General features: G+C 39.5%; 1 protein-coding gene across 1 annotated transcript; it reads right to left on the bottom strand.

The window, feature by feature from the left end:
• Nucleotides 1–372: 372 nt before the first annotated feature.
• On the bottom strand, nt 373–2,888 carry LOC117551836 (the record flags this gene model as incomplete). Its single annotated transcript, XM_034224893.1, has 3 exons — nt 2,861–2,888; nt 1,894–1,938; nt 373–1,794 (listed from the first exon to the last, which is right to left on the bottom strand). A coding segment is annotated over exon 3 (1,415 nt), but the record flags the coding sequence as incomplete, so codon positions are not given.
• Between the last annotated feature and the right edge of the window lie 13,719 nt (nt 2,889–16,607).

The raw sequence follows: 16,607 nt of genomic DNA, 5'->3' as shown, positions 1-16,607 counted from the left end.
TGGTATGGCATGGGGGCGATTGGTTCTGTCCCCCCATTTGTACGGAAATGTCTGAATCAATGTGTTGAGCCTTTCAAAAGTGAAGTATTTTTTGGAGATCAACAAACTCATACAACGAGCCAGTTCAACTGGTACAACACCTTCAAAAAGGTCGTGCACAATGTCAGGAGGATAACCAGTAGTTACATGAAAATGGGAAAGGTGCTCTGTTAAAAACACTGCTTTTTTACACCACAGCAAATAGTTGCATTCTCCTGAGCAGACTGGACATGAACATCATGGATGTCTCTTGTTCTCAGTTGGAAAGCACCTGACTGGACATCCTTAGTCTGAAAATCTGATTTGACTCCAATACAAAACCTGCACCCTGACCCAGCTGAAAAACTCTCAACAAATCCCCCGAGCCCATGGGCTCCAAGATTGTCAGCTATAACACACTGGACAGAACCTTTAACAAACTGACCAAGCTGAGATATAAATACACCGTGCTGTTCTAATATGCTTAAGTCTTGCAAGAGAGGCTCCAACACTTTTCCATAGCCATAGGTCTTAACATCATCAGATTTGCATAGAACAGCTAAATAGATTGAGTTTAGTGTTGAATGGGAACCTGGTGGCAAATTACCCAAAACCCAATATACACCACAAAGTTTGTGTGTCTTTCGAGATGACCCAAGAGGGTTACAAATCTCAAAATCATCAACATAAAGATTTACAGAGATTCTCAAACCTTCATCAGAAAAAAACGAATTCTGTTTATAGTACTCACCGTCTCTTACAGTTCTGTACTCTTGGGGAACAGCCAATAGCCGCTGTTGCGTTTCAATATGTTCAAGGACACCTTTATGAGAGAGCAAATGTTGCAAAGACTTTAACAGAGGGATATATTGAAATGTCCTATTCCTCTGGGCATCTAGTATGTACTCAACCGGCTCTAAAACACCAAAATGAGATGTATAGTACTGTGTACGTTTATATGCTGTAGCAAGAGGGCCATCCTTTGCAATAGCTGTGGCCAATGGACTAGAATTGCATAGAGCAGTGGAAAGCTCACCAACTACTGAATCTTCAACCTGTAGTTTATGGCTCTGTAATACATCAGAAACAATAGCTCTAGTGACAGGCAAAGATGATGTACTTAATATGTAGTGAAGTTCAGAAAGGACTTCATCAATAACTGTCTTTGGAATGTGAACAATATTTTCCAACTTCAATAAAATGCATGCAATTTTTTCTTCGATTAAATTTGGAAGGTGTATTTCTGAAGCATCACCACAACTTAGTGTTTCATATTCCTGGTCTATATCGACAGACTCCGTTGGACCAACTGCAGAACTGTGTGACTGATCCAACTCACCACTTGTACTGACAACATTGGCTATAAAGTCTTTAAGTGAATGTTGTCTGTGTTTCCTATTTTTGTGTGTGTTGAATGTACTGTAAATGTTAGTTTTAAATGTGCATCCTAGAAACATACATGGTACAGTTTCATTATGCCTGAGATGTCCATTAATATGTTGGAAGAAATCTTTTTCTGTTAAGTCTCTACGTGAGCACACATGACACTTAAATGTAGGTAATTCTACTGGCTTTGGTGTTAGCTGTTTAGCATGAGTTTTGTATGTGTGATTTAAAAGTTTACTCCATGTGTCAAACGAACATGGGCAATCAGTATATGGACATGGATAGCGACAACTGCCCCTTAAATGTGCATGTGTCTGCCGGAAATGTTTTAACAACAAATACCTGCTAGCTAGTTCCAAACTGCAGTGTTTGCACTGCCACATGCATAACCTGAAAAAGAGAAAAAAGAGAATTAGCAATTGACACTGAACAACTGACAATGTCACAGATCAGCTTATGCAAGTAATGTGAAAGTAGCCGTGTACTTACCATAAATAAGAGGTTGCCCCAAGATGCTTGTTAATGCTGATCAAACTGCAAAAGACAACATAAATATATTAGAGGTGTGATTAAAATGCTTATATATTTGAATTTTCACAGACAACACATAATTGCCTAAGATTGCACAACCCAAAAAAAAAATGATAACAGATCACACTTTAAAATTAAGAGTCTAGTAGACATGTTTTATAAAGCAGGCCTACGTTTCTGCACAACTCTGGGTGCCTGCTTGTGAGTGAGGTAACCCATACAAGATTCACATATATATATTATCTCATTATTTATATTAAATATTTGGCAGTAAAAAACTAAACTCAACTGAACTCCTACAGAAACGAGTGGCTCCGCCTGTCCTCCTCTGCCTGCACTAAGGCCAGGAGAGAGATGGACAGACCTGCTGAGCTTTATGATAGAAAATGGCGGCGCTTACTGGGCTGCATGCAGGCTCTGCCTCATACTGTTACCTCATTCACTTGAATTACTCTTTGCATTTTTGGTTGAATTTAAACTGAATTTCGGTGTACTGTGTTCAATGACAATAACGTTAAATCGAATGTAATATAATCTAATGATCTCCATTATCCAGTATTCAATGCTAACCGTATCTAGCAAGCTAGCTAACAAACCAGTTATCCAGCTAGCTAGCTTGCTGCTTTACCTCGTGCACTTGAATTACTCTTTGCATTTTTTGGTTGAATTTAAACTGAATTTCGGTGTACTGTGTTCAATGACAATAACGTGACATCTAATTTAATATAATCTAATGATCTCTACTATCCAGTATTCAATGCTAACCATATCTAGCAAGCTAGCTAGCTTGCTGTTTAGACCCAACTAAAAACGGAGCAAAATATAACACGGTGGTTTCAAATATTCTTGTCGATATAATGAAAAGGCATTAGGCCTACTTGGAAACAGGGAACATTCTAAACTACTAGAAAAAACAAATACTTACCAAATAATAGACTTTCCACCGTCAGTTTCCCCAGTCACCACAGTCAGTGTTAGACAAAAGGCGGCAAATGACAGAACGGATTTTGTGCATGCGCAAAGGTGATGTGCAAAGGGGCGGTCCCCAAATGAAAACAATTCATTTTGAGTTGCTCTGTCTTAAATACATTTAATAAGTGAATTGATTAATGTAATTTGTGTTACACTAATGAACTATACTTAGGTTTATTTCTTAAATAAAAATATTTAAGTAAAGTGAAACAATTATTAATGTGTCAAGTCTAAGAAGGGCTTGAATCGTTTTTTTGAGTGTGGTTGTCAAGCCATGACCCCCTCACGTTCTGCTGGACCATGCCAACTCCTCCGGCCTGTCATCTCCTCCGGCCTGTCTTCTCCTCAGTCCTGTCTTCTCCTCAGTCCATCCGCTCTTGAATCCTTCCACTGTAACTCTTTCCAGTGGCCCAACTGCTTTGCATTTCATCTCCTCCTTCACAGTCTCTTTGCTGTTGCATTGAGGGCGTATTCCGCTCTCATTACCACACTCTGCCTCTTGTGCCAGATATCATGGCTCAGCTTGGAACTTCATGTCCTGGTCTGAGGGACTGATGAGAGTATGCCTCTTTATGTCAGCTGGTTTTGGTTCTGGATGCTTCAGGTGGAGATGGTTCTGTGCAGTCTCGTCGTTATTGGTTCAGCTCTGGTTCTCTGTCTGTTCGATGGAGGAGGAGAGTCTCCTTTGGTGAGGTTTTTGCCTGCTTTGAAATGGGGTCGTAGCTTCTGATAGAGAGAGAGAGAGAGAGAGAGAGAGAGAGAGAGAGAGAGAGAGAGAGAGAGAGAGAGAGAGAGAGAGAGAGAGATAGAGAGCTAGAGATAGCCTCTCTCTCGCTCTCTCTCTCTCTCTCTCTCTCTCCTCTCTCTCTCTCTTCGCATCTCTCTCTCTCTATCTACTCTCTCGACCTAGAAAATCCTAACACACTGCTTAAATAATCCATCTTTTCCACTCTATTTTCTAATCATACTATCTGTCTTAGATGTTAAAGGCCATCTTAAACACAATTAATGTCTCCTAATAATTTTACCAATTCCCTAAACTTTGTTTTCACCCACTGTAACATGGCTACTCCAAATAACTCTTTCAGGAAAACATCTTCTTCTATAAATTGAAATACCTACATGTTTCAAGCACCACATATGTCACACACTATAAAAGAACGTCCCCATATGTTCACCATCATTTTAAATCTCACTGTTATTTAGAACATTAGTAACTTTTGTGACTGGACATATCTGCAATGTCGCCACAATCTGCTGGGTAATTGTGTTCATAGAGTTTGTACGTACACAGCTGTACTTGTGGGTTAGTAGCCTGTTTCTACTGTAATCATTTTCAATAATTGTGCTCAGGTCACCGGTCGGTTGTCCATAAACTTAACAGGGGTGTTTCTGGCACAGACTAAAACATGGATCCAGTGTATTTGGAGATTCCCCTAATCTGTAAATCCCCATCACTTACATATCCCGATCACTTAAACCCATCTCATCATTTGATACAAGAACTGCATATAGGGGGGTGAATCATCTTGATTATAACCGCCTCACCTTTGGGACCGAGTATTTCTAACTCCTCCTCTTGTTGCTCAGCTGATCTTTTGGCTCTGGGGATAAGTGAACGTCTCTGAAACAGAGCTGGAGTTTTGTTAGTGATGTGGGCATTCTCTATGAGTGGACTAATGGATCCATGTCTTACTTGATATTGTACTCACCATCCAACCAGAAAGGTGCCAAGTGTAATGAACACAATCAACAATGCTATTCTGACTCTTATCCCTAGGGGACCCCACAATTGCTTTGGCCTTGTTCTTGACATAATCTCTATTTTATCCATGGTTGTGTCAGTTACAGAATTTAAATGATGAGTACAAAAATAACGTATACAAAAATTGGACTCTTTTTCAGATGTAAAACAAAAAATAGGTTTTCACTTTAGTGTACTATCTATAAAAATCTAAAGACAATTCGTCTTTTGAGCTGTTTCTATCTAAATCTTATTTCTATTTATTGTTTTGTTCCAGCTCTGCCAAATCAGTCCTAACTTCCAATAATGTTCTGGAAGTTGCCAGTGAAGGGTGACAATGTGTGAGGTGGTGTCAATTTGCTCCTTTTTCTTTACCTTTAAACCAGAGCGCGTGTGAAGTTCGTTACAACTTCTCACTGTTCCGTCCACCGGGGATCAGCTCACTGTCTTTTGTGAACTTTCACCCTCACCCAATCACCTGGCCGAACAGGAGTCTCTTCTGGTGTCTCGTCTGGTATCTCTGTTGCTTTCCTAGCCTGTGTAGACAAAACTTGGATAATATTACTCAGAGCTCTGACATGTTCATCACTTCTATTCGTCTAATATCTAAAACTGGACCACTCCCTCCTTGGAGAAGGCCCAAGCTTTGGCATACCTTGTGTCGTTATGAGACCTATTGTTAACTACATGTTATTATTTATTAACTACAACGTCACTGAAATCAATATATCTGTAACATGTTTTTATTTATTAGCTACAATGTCCCCGAAATCAATATATCTGTATAATCATGACACTCCCTCCTTTGAGCAAAACATGCTCAATTAATATTGCAATGATTACCCTATTCTGAACAGGACATGGAAGACCCATAACGTTGTATGATTTAAGTTTTGTAAAACAAATCATAATGTAAATTAATAATTAAAAATGATGCAAATTTAAAAATCAGAAAAGTTAAAAAATAAAAATTGTACAGTGTATGGTTTTGAATTTGAAATATAAAAATAGAAACCTTGTGAAAATCTAAATCTAGTGTGTACTGAAGTGTATGGAATTATGCAAATGTCTTAACTTGTGTTAGCTTCAATACATTTGTGTTTGAATATTCTACAGTCTTGTTTGAAAGACTATCATGTAACATTTCTTATAATTAGAAACTACTTGCAATTCTATCTCGGGGATGAAGCATGTGTTCATTTATAACACTTAAAATTAAACTTCAGAATTATTTGTATCTTGGTTAAGAGGTGTTTCCTCTATCTGTGTAATAATACTGTGCTACCAGCAGAGTGCGCTGTTGTAATTTCCAGCTCTATCCACTAGGGATAGCTGTTACAAAACGAACCTCTATTTAACAAGAAGAAGCTTATTTTCCTTAAAAATATCTTAAAAATGGGAAGAAAATTACAATATGGTTAAACAATACAGCACAAAACCACCAAAACACATTTGCAAACAGGAATACTTCAAAAATCAGCCAATACACTGTTGCCTGGTTAAATACTTCAAAACTCAGTTTGGAGTTTTAAAAAATACAACAATCCTTCCCTTCAATATCCAAAATCTGATTTAGCCTTCTAGTTCCAACTGTGACAAGAAGTATGATTCGTTCTTCACAAGATGGAGGTCAGGAAAATGCCTCATTGGAGTGAAACCAGCTGCATAAGAACAAACAAAGGAGCGCTTTGAATTTGCATTTCACGAAATGGCGATTGCCCTGTGTTTGTTTGTCAATATGTGGTGAAAACAAGATGGCAACTGATTTTCCAAAACCCCAACCTGAAGAACAACATTTGAAAATACACCACTTGGCTCTCACAGGGTTGTTTAAATAATGGCGGGGTGATCTTTACTGTAACAAAAGGAAAGTACAACACAAACCAACACTGTAATTTAAGATAATAACATGTCTATGTGTTTTACAATTAAAAATGGGCCTTCTACCCTTTACGATATAGGCCTTAAACCAAACACAATCAGGAGAATATCGTCTATCTAACGCACGAATGTCACATTTCTCGTCGTAATCCACACGCAATGTCCGGTTGTAAATAGAACAGAATAAACATTGATAAAGCCTTAAACTTTATTCAGGCCTATTACAAGGACTTTTTTAGAACAGCCTTAAACTGCTGCTAGACAAACACTCACTTAAATTTCCTCAGCCTTAAACTGACTCGCGATATCTCCTTTAGTCTAACAGCCTTAAACTGTTTAATGACCTTAAATCATTTACGTTATAGGCCTTAAAACCTAAAAACGTAAGAAGAGACACCTCCTTGAAGTACTTGAAGTATGAGAAGTATGATCAGCCTTAAACTGAGTACACACACAATAATATAATTTTTTTTATAAAAAAACACACAAATTAATAACATGCAGGGTTAAATGTAAGAAAAATAAGACATTTGAACTCACCCTGCTTGTGAAAAAGCAACGCCACGTGTCATAGGATAACTATGTTTGTAATTTAGGTTGTTTAACATTAAATTAGGCAGTCTTTCTCAGGAGTCCAACTTACCAGACAGACACACACTCAGGGGCGGACTGGCCATTGGGAATACCAGGAGTGCTGTGTGGGCAAAAAAAAAAAAAGTTTATAAAAAAAAAAGAATAATTTTTTTCCTAAATCCTACCGGCCCACATTTGTAAGTGTTCCGGCCCAGCCTAGTGGGGTGTGGCCAGGGTTGGGTTGTAACGGAATACATGTAACGGTGTTACGTAATCAGAATACACAAATCAAGTAACTGTATTCAGCTCGCGTTACATTTGAAAAACGAGTAATCTGATTACAGTTACTTTCGTAAACCTGAAGTGAATACATTTTGGATTACTTATTGGAATTATTGGTGGAAAGATTTCCTCACAACATTTAATATTCATTACTAAAGGTACAGCCGAATCATCACAGCGCACAAAACCGCGCAGATGGACCAAAAAGGGAGCGTTTGAAAAAAATGTGCGGGTCCGCTCAGTGAAACAATAACAACGTAAAATGGAAGAACAAAAGTCTGCGTTTAAATTGCGTGTGTGTGTGTGTGTGTGTGTGTGTGTGTGTGTGTGTGTGTGTGTGTGTGTGTGTGTGTGTGTGTGTGTGTGTGTGTGTGTGTGTGTGTGTGTGTGTGTGTGTGTGTGTGTGTGTGTGTGTGTGTGTGTGTGTGTGTGTGTGTGTGTGTGTGTGTGTGTGTGTGTGTGTGTGTGTGTGTGTGTGTGTGTGTGTGTGTGTGTGTGTGTGTGTGTGTGTGTGTGTGGGGTTTAAAACACATCAGCCAGACCGCTCTTTAGCCTTTCTAATGATTCTGAAGGTAAACACAGTGAAAGGCGGTGCGTGAAAGGCACTGCACGCTCCTCTTCTCAGAGGCTGAGTTAACCCTCCCGCTGCCTCCTGGTGCTGCAGAGATTTCATGAAGTGAAGGAGGTTTTCCTTCTATAAAACAGCTGCGGGCAGCATATACTGTGAGTGTCACAGACATGAATTCATAGATCAAGGCAGACTGGTGCACACACTCTCCTGTTTTGCCAATCCGGTGCTTAAACCAATATAGCTCTACACCCCTGGCCGAAATGTCCTTAAAATGAAGTTAGAGTTCGACAGTTACTTTACTGATTACTTAAACCAAAACGTAATGCGTTACTGTGAACAGTAACGCATTAGTTACTTAAAAAAAGGGCTACCATTAATGCCCTTATAGCCTTCATTTCAGTACTGTTATTGCAGTGGATAATAATACAATCTATTGATCAAGAAATAGCAATAGAAATAGTAGAAATAGCCTGCATGTGTTCTACAACATACCGTGCAATGGCTTTATCAACTTTTCCCTGGCTAGCAGTCCCTCGGTTAAAATCCAGCCGCTGTTGCTTAGGTGGAGGTGGAGTGGCGTCGGCTGAGTCTGGGTCTGTGGTCTTAGCTACTAGCTTCGTCCCAGCATGTTGTTTCTGCAGATGTTTCAACAGATTTGAATTGCTGTTTTGGGCAGTAGATAGGATATTTGACCCGCCAAGACACAACTTACATTTAACTAAAACGTTATTTTCTTTGTGCTCGACAAAAGTGAAATAGTGATAATATCTCCAGGCGGAGAAACTCGACTTGAGCTCCGCAGCCGCCATGATAGTCTTGTTAGTAAACACACAAACACGCCCACAGCACGTCTCTGCATGTGACACAGGAAGTATCTAAGTGCATTTACTCAAGTACCCCAAAACGTTTTTAAAAATATTAATCTGTTGTCATTTTAGAGCAGTTTTTGGAAGTGGACATATTTGTCCCGAATGACTAATTTGTAACTTTTTTGTTCAATCTGATTTTGTGCAAAAACTAATAATGCAAAACAATCCATTTTGTTGCTAATCTTTGACAAGACTGTTATAAAAAAAAAAGAGCCCAGATATGTATTTTAACACATTTTCTCTGTTTTCATCATGAAAAAAAACAGTGGTTTCATGTATTCAAAATGGCATTTAAAGGGTTAAAATCCTGAAAATGATTACATTTTTGGTATTTTCTATTAGGGCGGAAGTTGCTTTAAAGATTGAACCCAAAAAAGTTGTGAAAAAAACATTTAATATAATGTTTGCAGTGGACATTTTTGTCTCGAATGACTAATTTGCGTAGTCCAATCGAATGATACCGGAGGGTTAAAATAATATCTTATATATTTATAGACTGTAAGTGATTATGTTTTTTTTCACATACCGGTGCATAGAAATCTCAGAACCACTCCCTTCACTTCGGTTCACACAGTTGTAGGCAGTACTCGAGTTGAGGGGGGATGAGGGGGGATGGCATCCCCCCTGAAATAAAAACGGTCAAAATCATCCCCCTTCTAAAACTGCCATTCCCACTTTCCATTCCTTATGTAATTTTATCAATGAACGTGGCACTGATATTACTGCTATTTCAACATTAATTTTGCGCATTTTGAGTAAAATACTGTGGGCGAGGGAGCACGCACACATGCAATGACATTTTTACCAAGTCACTGACGCTATACTATGCGAGTACCCTAGAGGGCGCCAGAGCGCCGTGATGCGCCTGTTTGATCGATGCCAGAAGCGCAGGTAACGGTCATCACAATGGCCAAGCAACCAGTAGGACAACGCGATCTGAGGGACTTCATATTTAAAAATACTAAAAATAACATTTCAGGTAAGTCAAGAGTCAGTAATCTTAGTCATTACTCACTACTTTAGTCACCAAAGGTGGAATATATGGACATAAGCAGCAATAACAACTTAGTTTGGAGTTACGTTTTTCTCTCGTGTTAGCTAGCTGGTAAGACTCAAAACTGTTGATGAAATGATACCACCAGCACCAGAAGAACTGAAACCCCTCCTTCAAGCAGTGAACACTCTGGTCATCTCCACAGCTGAGTGTGAACGTGGGTTTAGTCAAATGTACATGTTAACCACAACTAGATGCTCCCTTGAGGTAAAAAGCATGTCAGCCTTGCTTTTCATCAAGTGTGTTGGCCCTCCACTGAACAAGTTCAGACCAGAGGTATATGTCAAGACTTGGCTTCAAAGCCATTGCTTAGCTAACAATCCGAAAGCAAGAGCCAGAAAAATTGAGACCAAAAAACATGATTATGAAAATCTTTGGAAACGTATATGAGATGAAGGAGAGTGGAGTAGGCAGCCATTGACAACATTGGTCCTATTTTGTATTATCTGTATAATCTTTTAATATATTTTCATATTTTGTAAACAATTTCAATTTGCACTTAATGCCCTGTTAAAAAAAGTAACATTGGGAATGTTAACATAAAATATTTGTATTTGAACTGCAATACAATTACTAATTTTTTTTCTCACATTTTTCATGAAGTGTTTAATTTACATAATGATTTAATTAATTACGATACAAATGTAACCCTTCAGATAACAGTTTTGATCGTATACCAGTAACTGCTTTTTTGAAAAAATACACTATAATTCAATATTCTAAAAACTATTTTGACTTTATTATTAGTATAATCAGCTGATCCATCTGAATGATAAATGAGGGACTGTTAACCTCCAAGATTTGTACCATAGACTTCCATTATAACCACATTTTTGTATCCCCTCCCCCCCTTTAAATTAAAGTGAAAAAAAGAGTTTGCACTAATTGTCCTCTGCATTTGACCCTAAATGTTAGTGGTGCCATGGCAGCCCGGGGACCGACTCTAATTCTGAGGTGCCTTGGTCAAGAGCAATGAAAGGAGTATCTGAACATCCATAACATGCATGTTGTTTTAGGAGTATAATAATGATCTTTATGCTGGTTGGTCTCCCACCCTCTGCGGGTTATCAGCACAAATGATGTCCCCCCATATGATAAAATCCACCATCCCCCCTGATTTTTTTTTACAACTTGAGTACTGGTTGTAGGCAACACAAGAAGGCATTTTATAATATCTTGCTGCAAAGACAAAGAAATGTGGATTGCCGACACAGGAGATGTTGGAAAGAAAGGCTGAGTTTAGCGCAGCCCAGACCTAAATCCCCCGCGCCCCTCCCCCTTCACACGCGGTCACGTTCAATGTTCACTGTCACGTCACTGAGGCTAAAGAGACAACACTTTATATATACAGTCTATGCTAACAACCGATAACAGTTTGCTCCAAAAGGTAAGAGACGAAAACATATTTATTTTCTAACCTGCCTCCTTAATGTCTGTATGTAATGTAACATGTTCTCATATAAAAGAGTAAAATAAGCCAAACCACTCATCAGCAACCGCTACTGTGGCTAAGCTAATGTTGGGTGTTTACACAGTAATTTTCCATACTTTTCATAGTTAACCAAAATGCTAGAAATGTATGCATGCCAGCAGTTCTGCAATGTTAACTGTATGCATTAGCTAACTTTCTAGAAACCAGACTTTGAATTTATAATTCGTTTTATATATATTTTTATTTAAAATCTATAAATGTGAGATGAAAAAACAAAAAATGACATATCTTTGTCACAACAAATGTCCAATGCAATGTCCCTACCATTGTAAACGACAATGCATACAGAATCTTCAAGAACACATATATTTTTTAAAGAGGCGTGAAGAGCTAATCATTTATACTTTATTTATAGATGGCAGAAATAGCCGGATCAACATCCAATCCAATCCTGATGGAGAGTGGGCAGCCCGCCATACTTGGACAAGGTGCTGTATAGTTCTTAAAAGCATTTGTATTCATTTTGTTTCAGTAATTCGTTGATTGCATACCCTTTACTTTCATATGTACCTTATTCTTACATCTGATAAGTGAAATCAGTTGATTGTGACCTTATCACAAAAAGTCAGTGACTTGATACATCCTGCTTCGTAATAATGCATGAAATCGTCATGCATTATTTAATGTAATATTAATATATAATCTTAATCCTTATAAAGTTGCATCATGATTCTATATACAATTATATAGTTATATGCAGGCTTGGAATTTCGTCATTTTAGAGGCAAGGCCATTTGGCCTTCCCGTTCACATTTTTTTCAAGGGCACAAAGGCCACATGACAGGGCACAAAGGCCACATGACAGAGCACAAAGGCCGTTTGGTTAAATTACGCTGGTCAATCAACATGACTGAAAAGTGTAGCACTAACGTCAACACCAGTCGTTTTACAAATGGCTGAATAGCAATAGTGTTTCTTTAACGTATACGTTAAGTTCAGCCATAAACCACATAAGTCAGTCATGTATTATATCAAAACCGCTTAGCAAGAAAAATACTAGATTCAAAGGTGACAGCTATCTGCTAGCTTGTAGAAGCAACACTAGATGTAGACCCCTTGAAGGGAAGACGTTAGCGCTATCCAAACTAGCTAGCTATCGCTAGTTTTCATGACAAAATGTAACGAGTCGACTTTAAATAGGCTAATACAATGGTAATTACCTATCAATAGTACTTTCTATAAACACGTAAATGTTAAGTCCTTTCAAATACTACCACATACTTCAGTTAAATCATATCAAAACAGCTTGGTCCGCTTGCTTACCTGTGCTTGTCTTGCTCGCGCGGCTGAGGAGGAGGCTGTCGGGCCCCTATAGGCATTTCTGACGGAACAATCACAGCAGAGCAATAGCTCTGATCCACAGGCACGGGACTATCCTACTGCGCGCACTAATATGACTTTACTAGCGTTGTTTACACTAGCACTTTTGACATGGGCACCAAGGCCACTTTGGCCGTGAATTGCATTTTTTTTCACAGGGCATCACGGCCAAAGTGCGGGGCAACGACGGCCATGGCCGTCGTGGCCGTCGTGAAATTCCCACCCTGGTTATATGTAATATAATATAAACATTAAACTTGTGTAGTCTTCGTAAAACAATATGACAACTCGCCTTTTTCTAAAAGATGATCATCAGTAACCACTTTTTTTTCCTTTTTCAATATATTTTATTCATCTCGGTCCCAATGTGTGGTTAATAGGGAGCAGCTACGTTCGACGTGGTAAAGAAAGAGCCAGACACACCATGGGAAGCAACCTGGGTCTGAATTGCCGTGTGTGGTGGTTTGGCAAGGGTGGTCTGAGGTGGAGGAACCTTCTTCCCTTTTTCTATCAGTCCTTGAGAGGAAGAACAGTCCCGGATGTCCTGCTCTGTGGCGGCAACAACCTTGGCAACATCAAAGGTGTGGAGCTTGTCACAGCGATGAAGCAGGACCTGCTTTCCCTCAGTGACAACTTCTCAGAGATGAAGATAATTATATCTTCTATCAATGAGAGATGTCACTGGAGGAAAGCTAATCCGGGAAAGCTGAACAAGGCCAGAATGTGGGTGAACAGAGAGATGGGTAAATGTGTTAGTGGTTTGGGTAGAGTGTAAGGCATCCTTGCATTAAGTTTGACTGCCCTGGCATATTTCTAAGAGATGGAGTTCATTTCACCAATTTGGGAAATGATATGTTTTTAAGTAACCTTAAACAGTCCCTTGAGGCTACAATCTAGAGTGGTTCTGCATTTTGGATTCTAGCCTCAACAGGATATGTATATTTAACAAGAATAACTTTTAAATTTGACAGGGCAGTCCTCCTTGCAAGGATGTCTTCACTTACTCACACTATTTTTTTAAATGTGTAATTGAATTAAACTGTTCACTCATATTCTGTGTTCTTCCTCTCTCTTAAACTTTAGTCCCCCTGTCTTGTTCTCTTTTTCCCTCACGCATCTTAGTCCCCTTGTCTTGTTCTCTCTTTCCCTCACTCATCTTAGTCCCCCTGTTTTGTTTCTCTCTTTCCCTCACTCATCTTAGTCCCCCTGTTTTGTTTCTCTCTTTCCCTCACTCATCTTCCCCAGCCTCACCAGCCTCACCCAGCTGTGGTGTGTCTTTTCTCTTGCTTCTCCATTTTGGATGTGGCCCAGGAGGAAGCGCAGCCACTTCAAGACACTGGTACGGGCCTACGTGCTGACGACACGACCGTCATCGGCCAGATCACCGACGGCGACGAGACGGCGTACAGAGAGGAGGTCGAAAACCTGACATCTTGGTGCCAGGATAACAACCTCCATCTCAACGTCAGCTAAACCAAGGAGCTGATTGTGGATTGCAGGAAGCAGCAAAGAGAGGGACACGCCCCCCATCGCCATCAATGGGACTACGGTAGAGAGAGTCAGCAGCTTCAGGTTCCTCGGTGTCCATCACGGACACGGCTGCATCACGGCCTGTTACGGCAGCTGCACCGCCCTCAATCGTAAGGCTTTCCAAAGGGTGGTGAAAACGGCACAGAACATCACCAGGACGGAGCTGCCATCCATTAAGGACCTTTACTCCCAGCGGCTCAGGAAGAAAGCCCTCAGTTTATGTTTATGTTTATTTTAGAAATGTTTTGGCACATTTGTTCCTATTCTGCTATTGGTATATTGCAGGATATTTAAGTCTCCCATGTACTTTTTAAATTAATAATAGTATGTTCATCTTGATGTTTAACTTGTAATATTGTAATCATCTTAGTTAGAAATGCTGTTTCCACCCCATCCTCTGCTGCTGAATGATTTTATATATTGTTACTGAAAGTGCTTGTCTTTGACATTATAATGATTACACCAGAAAGTCACTCTTTGTGAGATGTATTTGTTCACATTTTTCCCAGCCACAAGATGATTTCATTCATTGGAGGCCTCAAAGCTGGGTGAAGGTATTGATGCACGGATCAATGCAATCCTTTACAACAGCATTCCACTATGGTTGGGGATGTCTGTAAAAAAAGGAGAAATAATCTTAAACAAAACAAGTGTCTCAATATAGGGAAACAAACTGACAAAAACATATCAATTAGATCAGAATCAGAATACATTTACATTGTTACAGCAGAAAAGAGCCTAAGACAGCCTAATGTTAATTAAAGTATGCATAAAAAAAGTATTAAAGATTAAAAACAAGAAATTATAATAAAAAAAGTTACACATTTTACAAAATACACATCCTGTAACAGTTTGGAGGATTTTAGCAGCAAGCTATATTACACAGTTTTAGTGGCATATATATACATGGTTGGTATTTAACAACAAGGGGTGTTGTACTGTGATATTGGTATTTATGGAAACATTTGACACCTTTCCTTCAAGTATTATACGTTTTAGTTACTTGTTGGGTACTTAACATGAATAATCACAGTTACTATCCTTTTACTCCATCACATTTCAAAGAGAAATAGGCTATTGTTATTTTAACTCCACCACAGTAATCCATCATGAGCTATACTTTTTAGATAAAGATTTAAATCACAATTGATCATAATTCAAAATACATATATGTCTTTATATATTACCAAGTGGTTTCATGTACAACCCACACAAGTATCATGCTAAATTCAGCTCTGTTGCTTGGATATCACTAGATCCTGTTACATCAGCGTAATATAAAAGTACATAACGATTGATGTGCACATTAGCATAATTACTAGCTAGCTGCTAACTGCCGCGGCCGCCTCGTTAATATCAAACTCCATCATATAACAATCCAGTGCCATGCTGTCATGAACGTGCGGTGCTGTTACGTGTACGCAAATTGACGTGCTTGATGTGAACGAGCATGTTGGGGGTATGGGTTGCGGTCAGATAGTTTAAAAATCAGCCCGGATCCGGACCGAACTGCAAATCAATCCGGACCGAACCCTGTGTCCCATTATAAAAAATAAATAAATAAAAAAATAATCTGATTCTGATGTAAATTAAAGTGGACCCAGTGGCGGTTCTAGAACATTTTACATGGGGGGGCAAAGGGGGGGCAAAGGGGGGGCAAGAGGTCATGCCAGGGTGGCATGGGAGGACGGACAGTACGTGGTATTTTATACTGTATATAACCTATTTATTGTTAATTCATGCCCTACCAGACAGGTAGCAGCACCTCCCACTTTACAGTCCCTTGAGACAGACAGGTAGCAGCACCTCCCTTCTTACTGTCCCTTCAGACAGACAGGTAGCAGCACCTCCCAGTTTACAGTCCCTTGAGACAGATAGGTATGGGCCGATGGAGCATGGGCGACGTCCGGAACTGTCGAGGCAAGAGGGGGTCCAGGAGTGCGCCACCCAGGTGCCGATGAAAACGTGAGTGGCGTCTAGATATCCCCGGAAGGCAGTGGCGGTTCTAGAACATTTTACATGGGGAGGCAAGAGGTCATGCCAGGGTGGCATAGGAGGGCGGACAGTACGTGGTATTTTATACTGTATATTACATTACATTACATTACATGTTACTTGTTAGACGCTTTTATCCAAAGCGACTTACATACTCAATCCTGTGGGCAATCCCCACAGGAGCAATTTGGTTTGAAGTGTCTTGCCCAGGGACACAACGACATGCTGACTGCAGTATATAACCTATGTATTGTTAATTCATGCCCTAACACAAGTGTTCTTAATGCACAAGTGAAACAAGGTGTTCAGACAAACAATCGGGTGCCCTTTGAGTCCCCCAAGCTTACCTCAACCATTTTAAATGAAAGGAAACTACAAAATGTATTTTA

This window comes from Gymnodraco acuticeps, unplaced genomic scaffold (genome assembly GCF_902827175.1).
Source record: "Gymnodraco acuticeps unplaced genomic scaffold, fGymAcu1.1, whole genome shotgun sequence".
Lineage (NCBI taxonomy): Eukaryota > Metazoa > Chordata > Actinopteri > Perciformes > Bathydraconidae > Gymnodraco > Gymnodraco acuticeps.
This window is presented reverse-complemented; position numbering and strand designations above follow the sequence as displayed.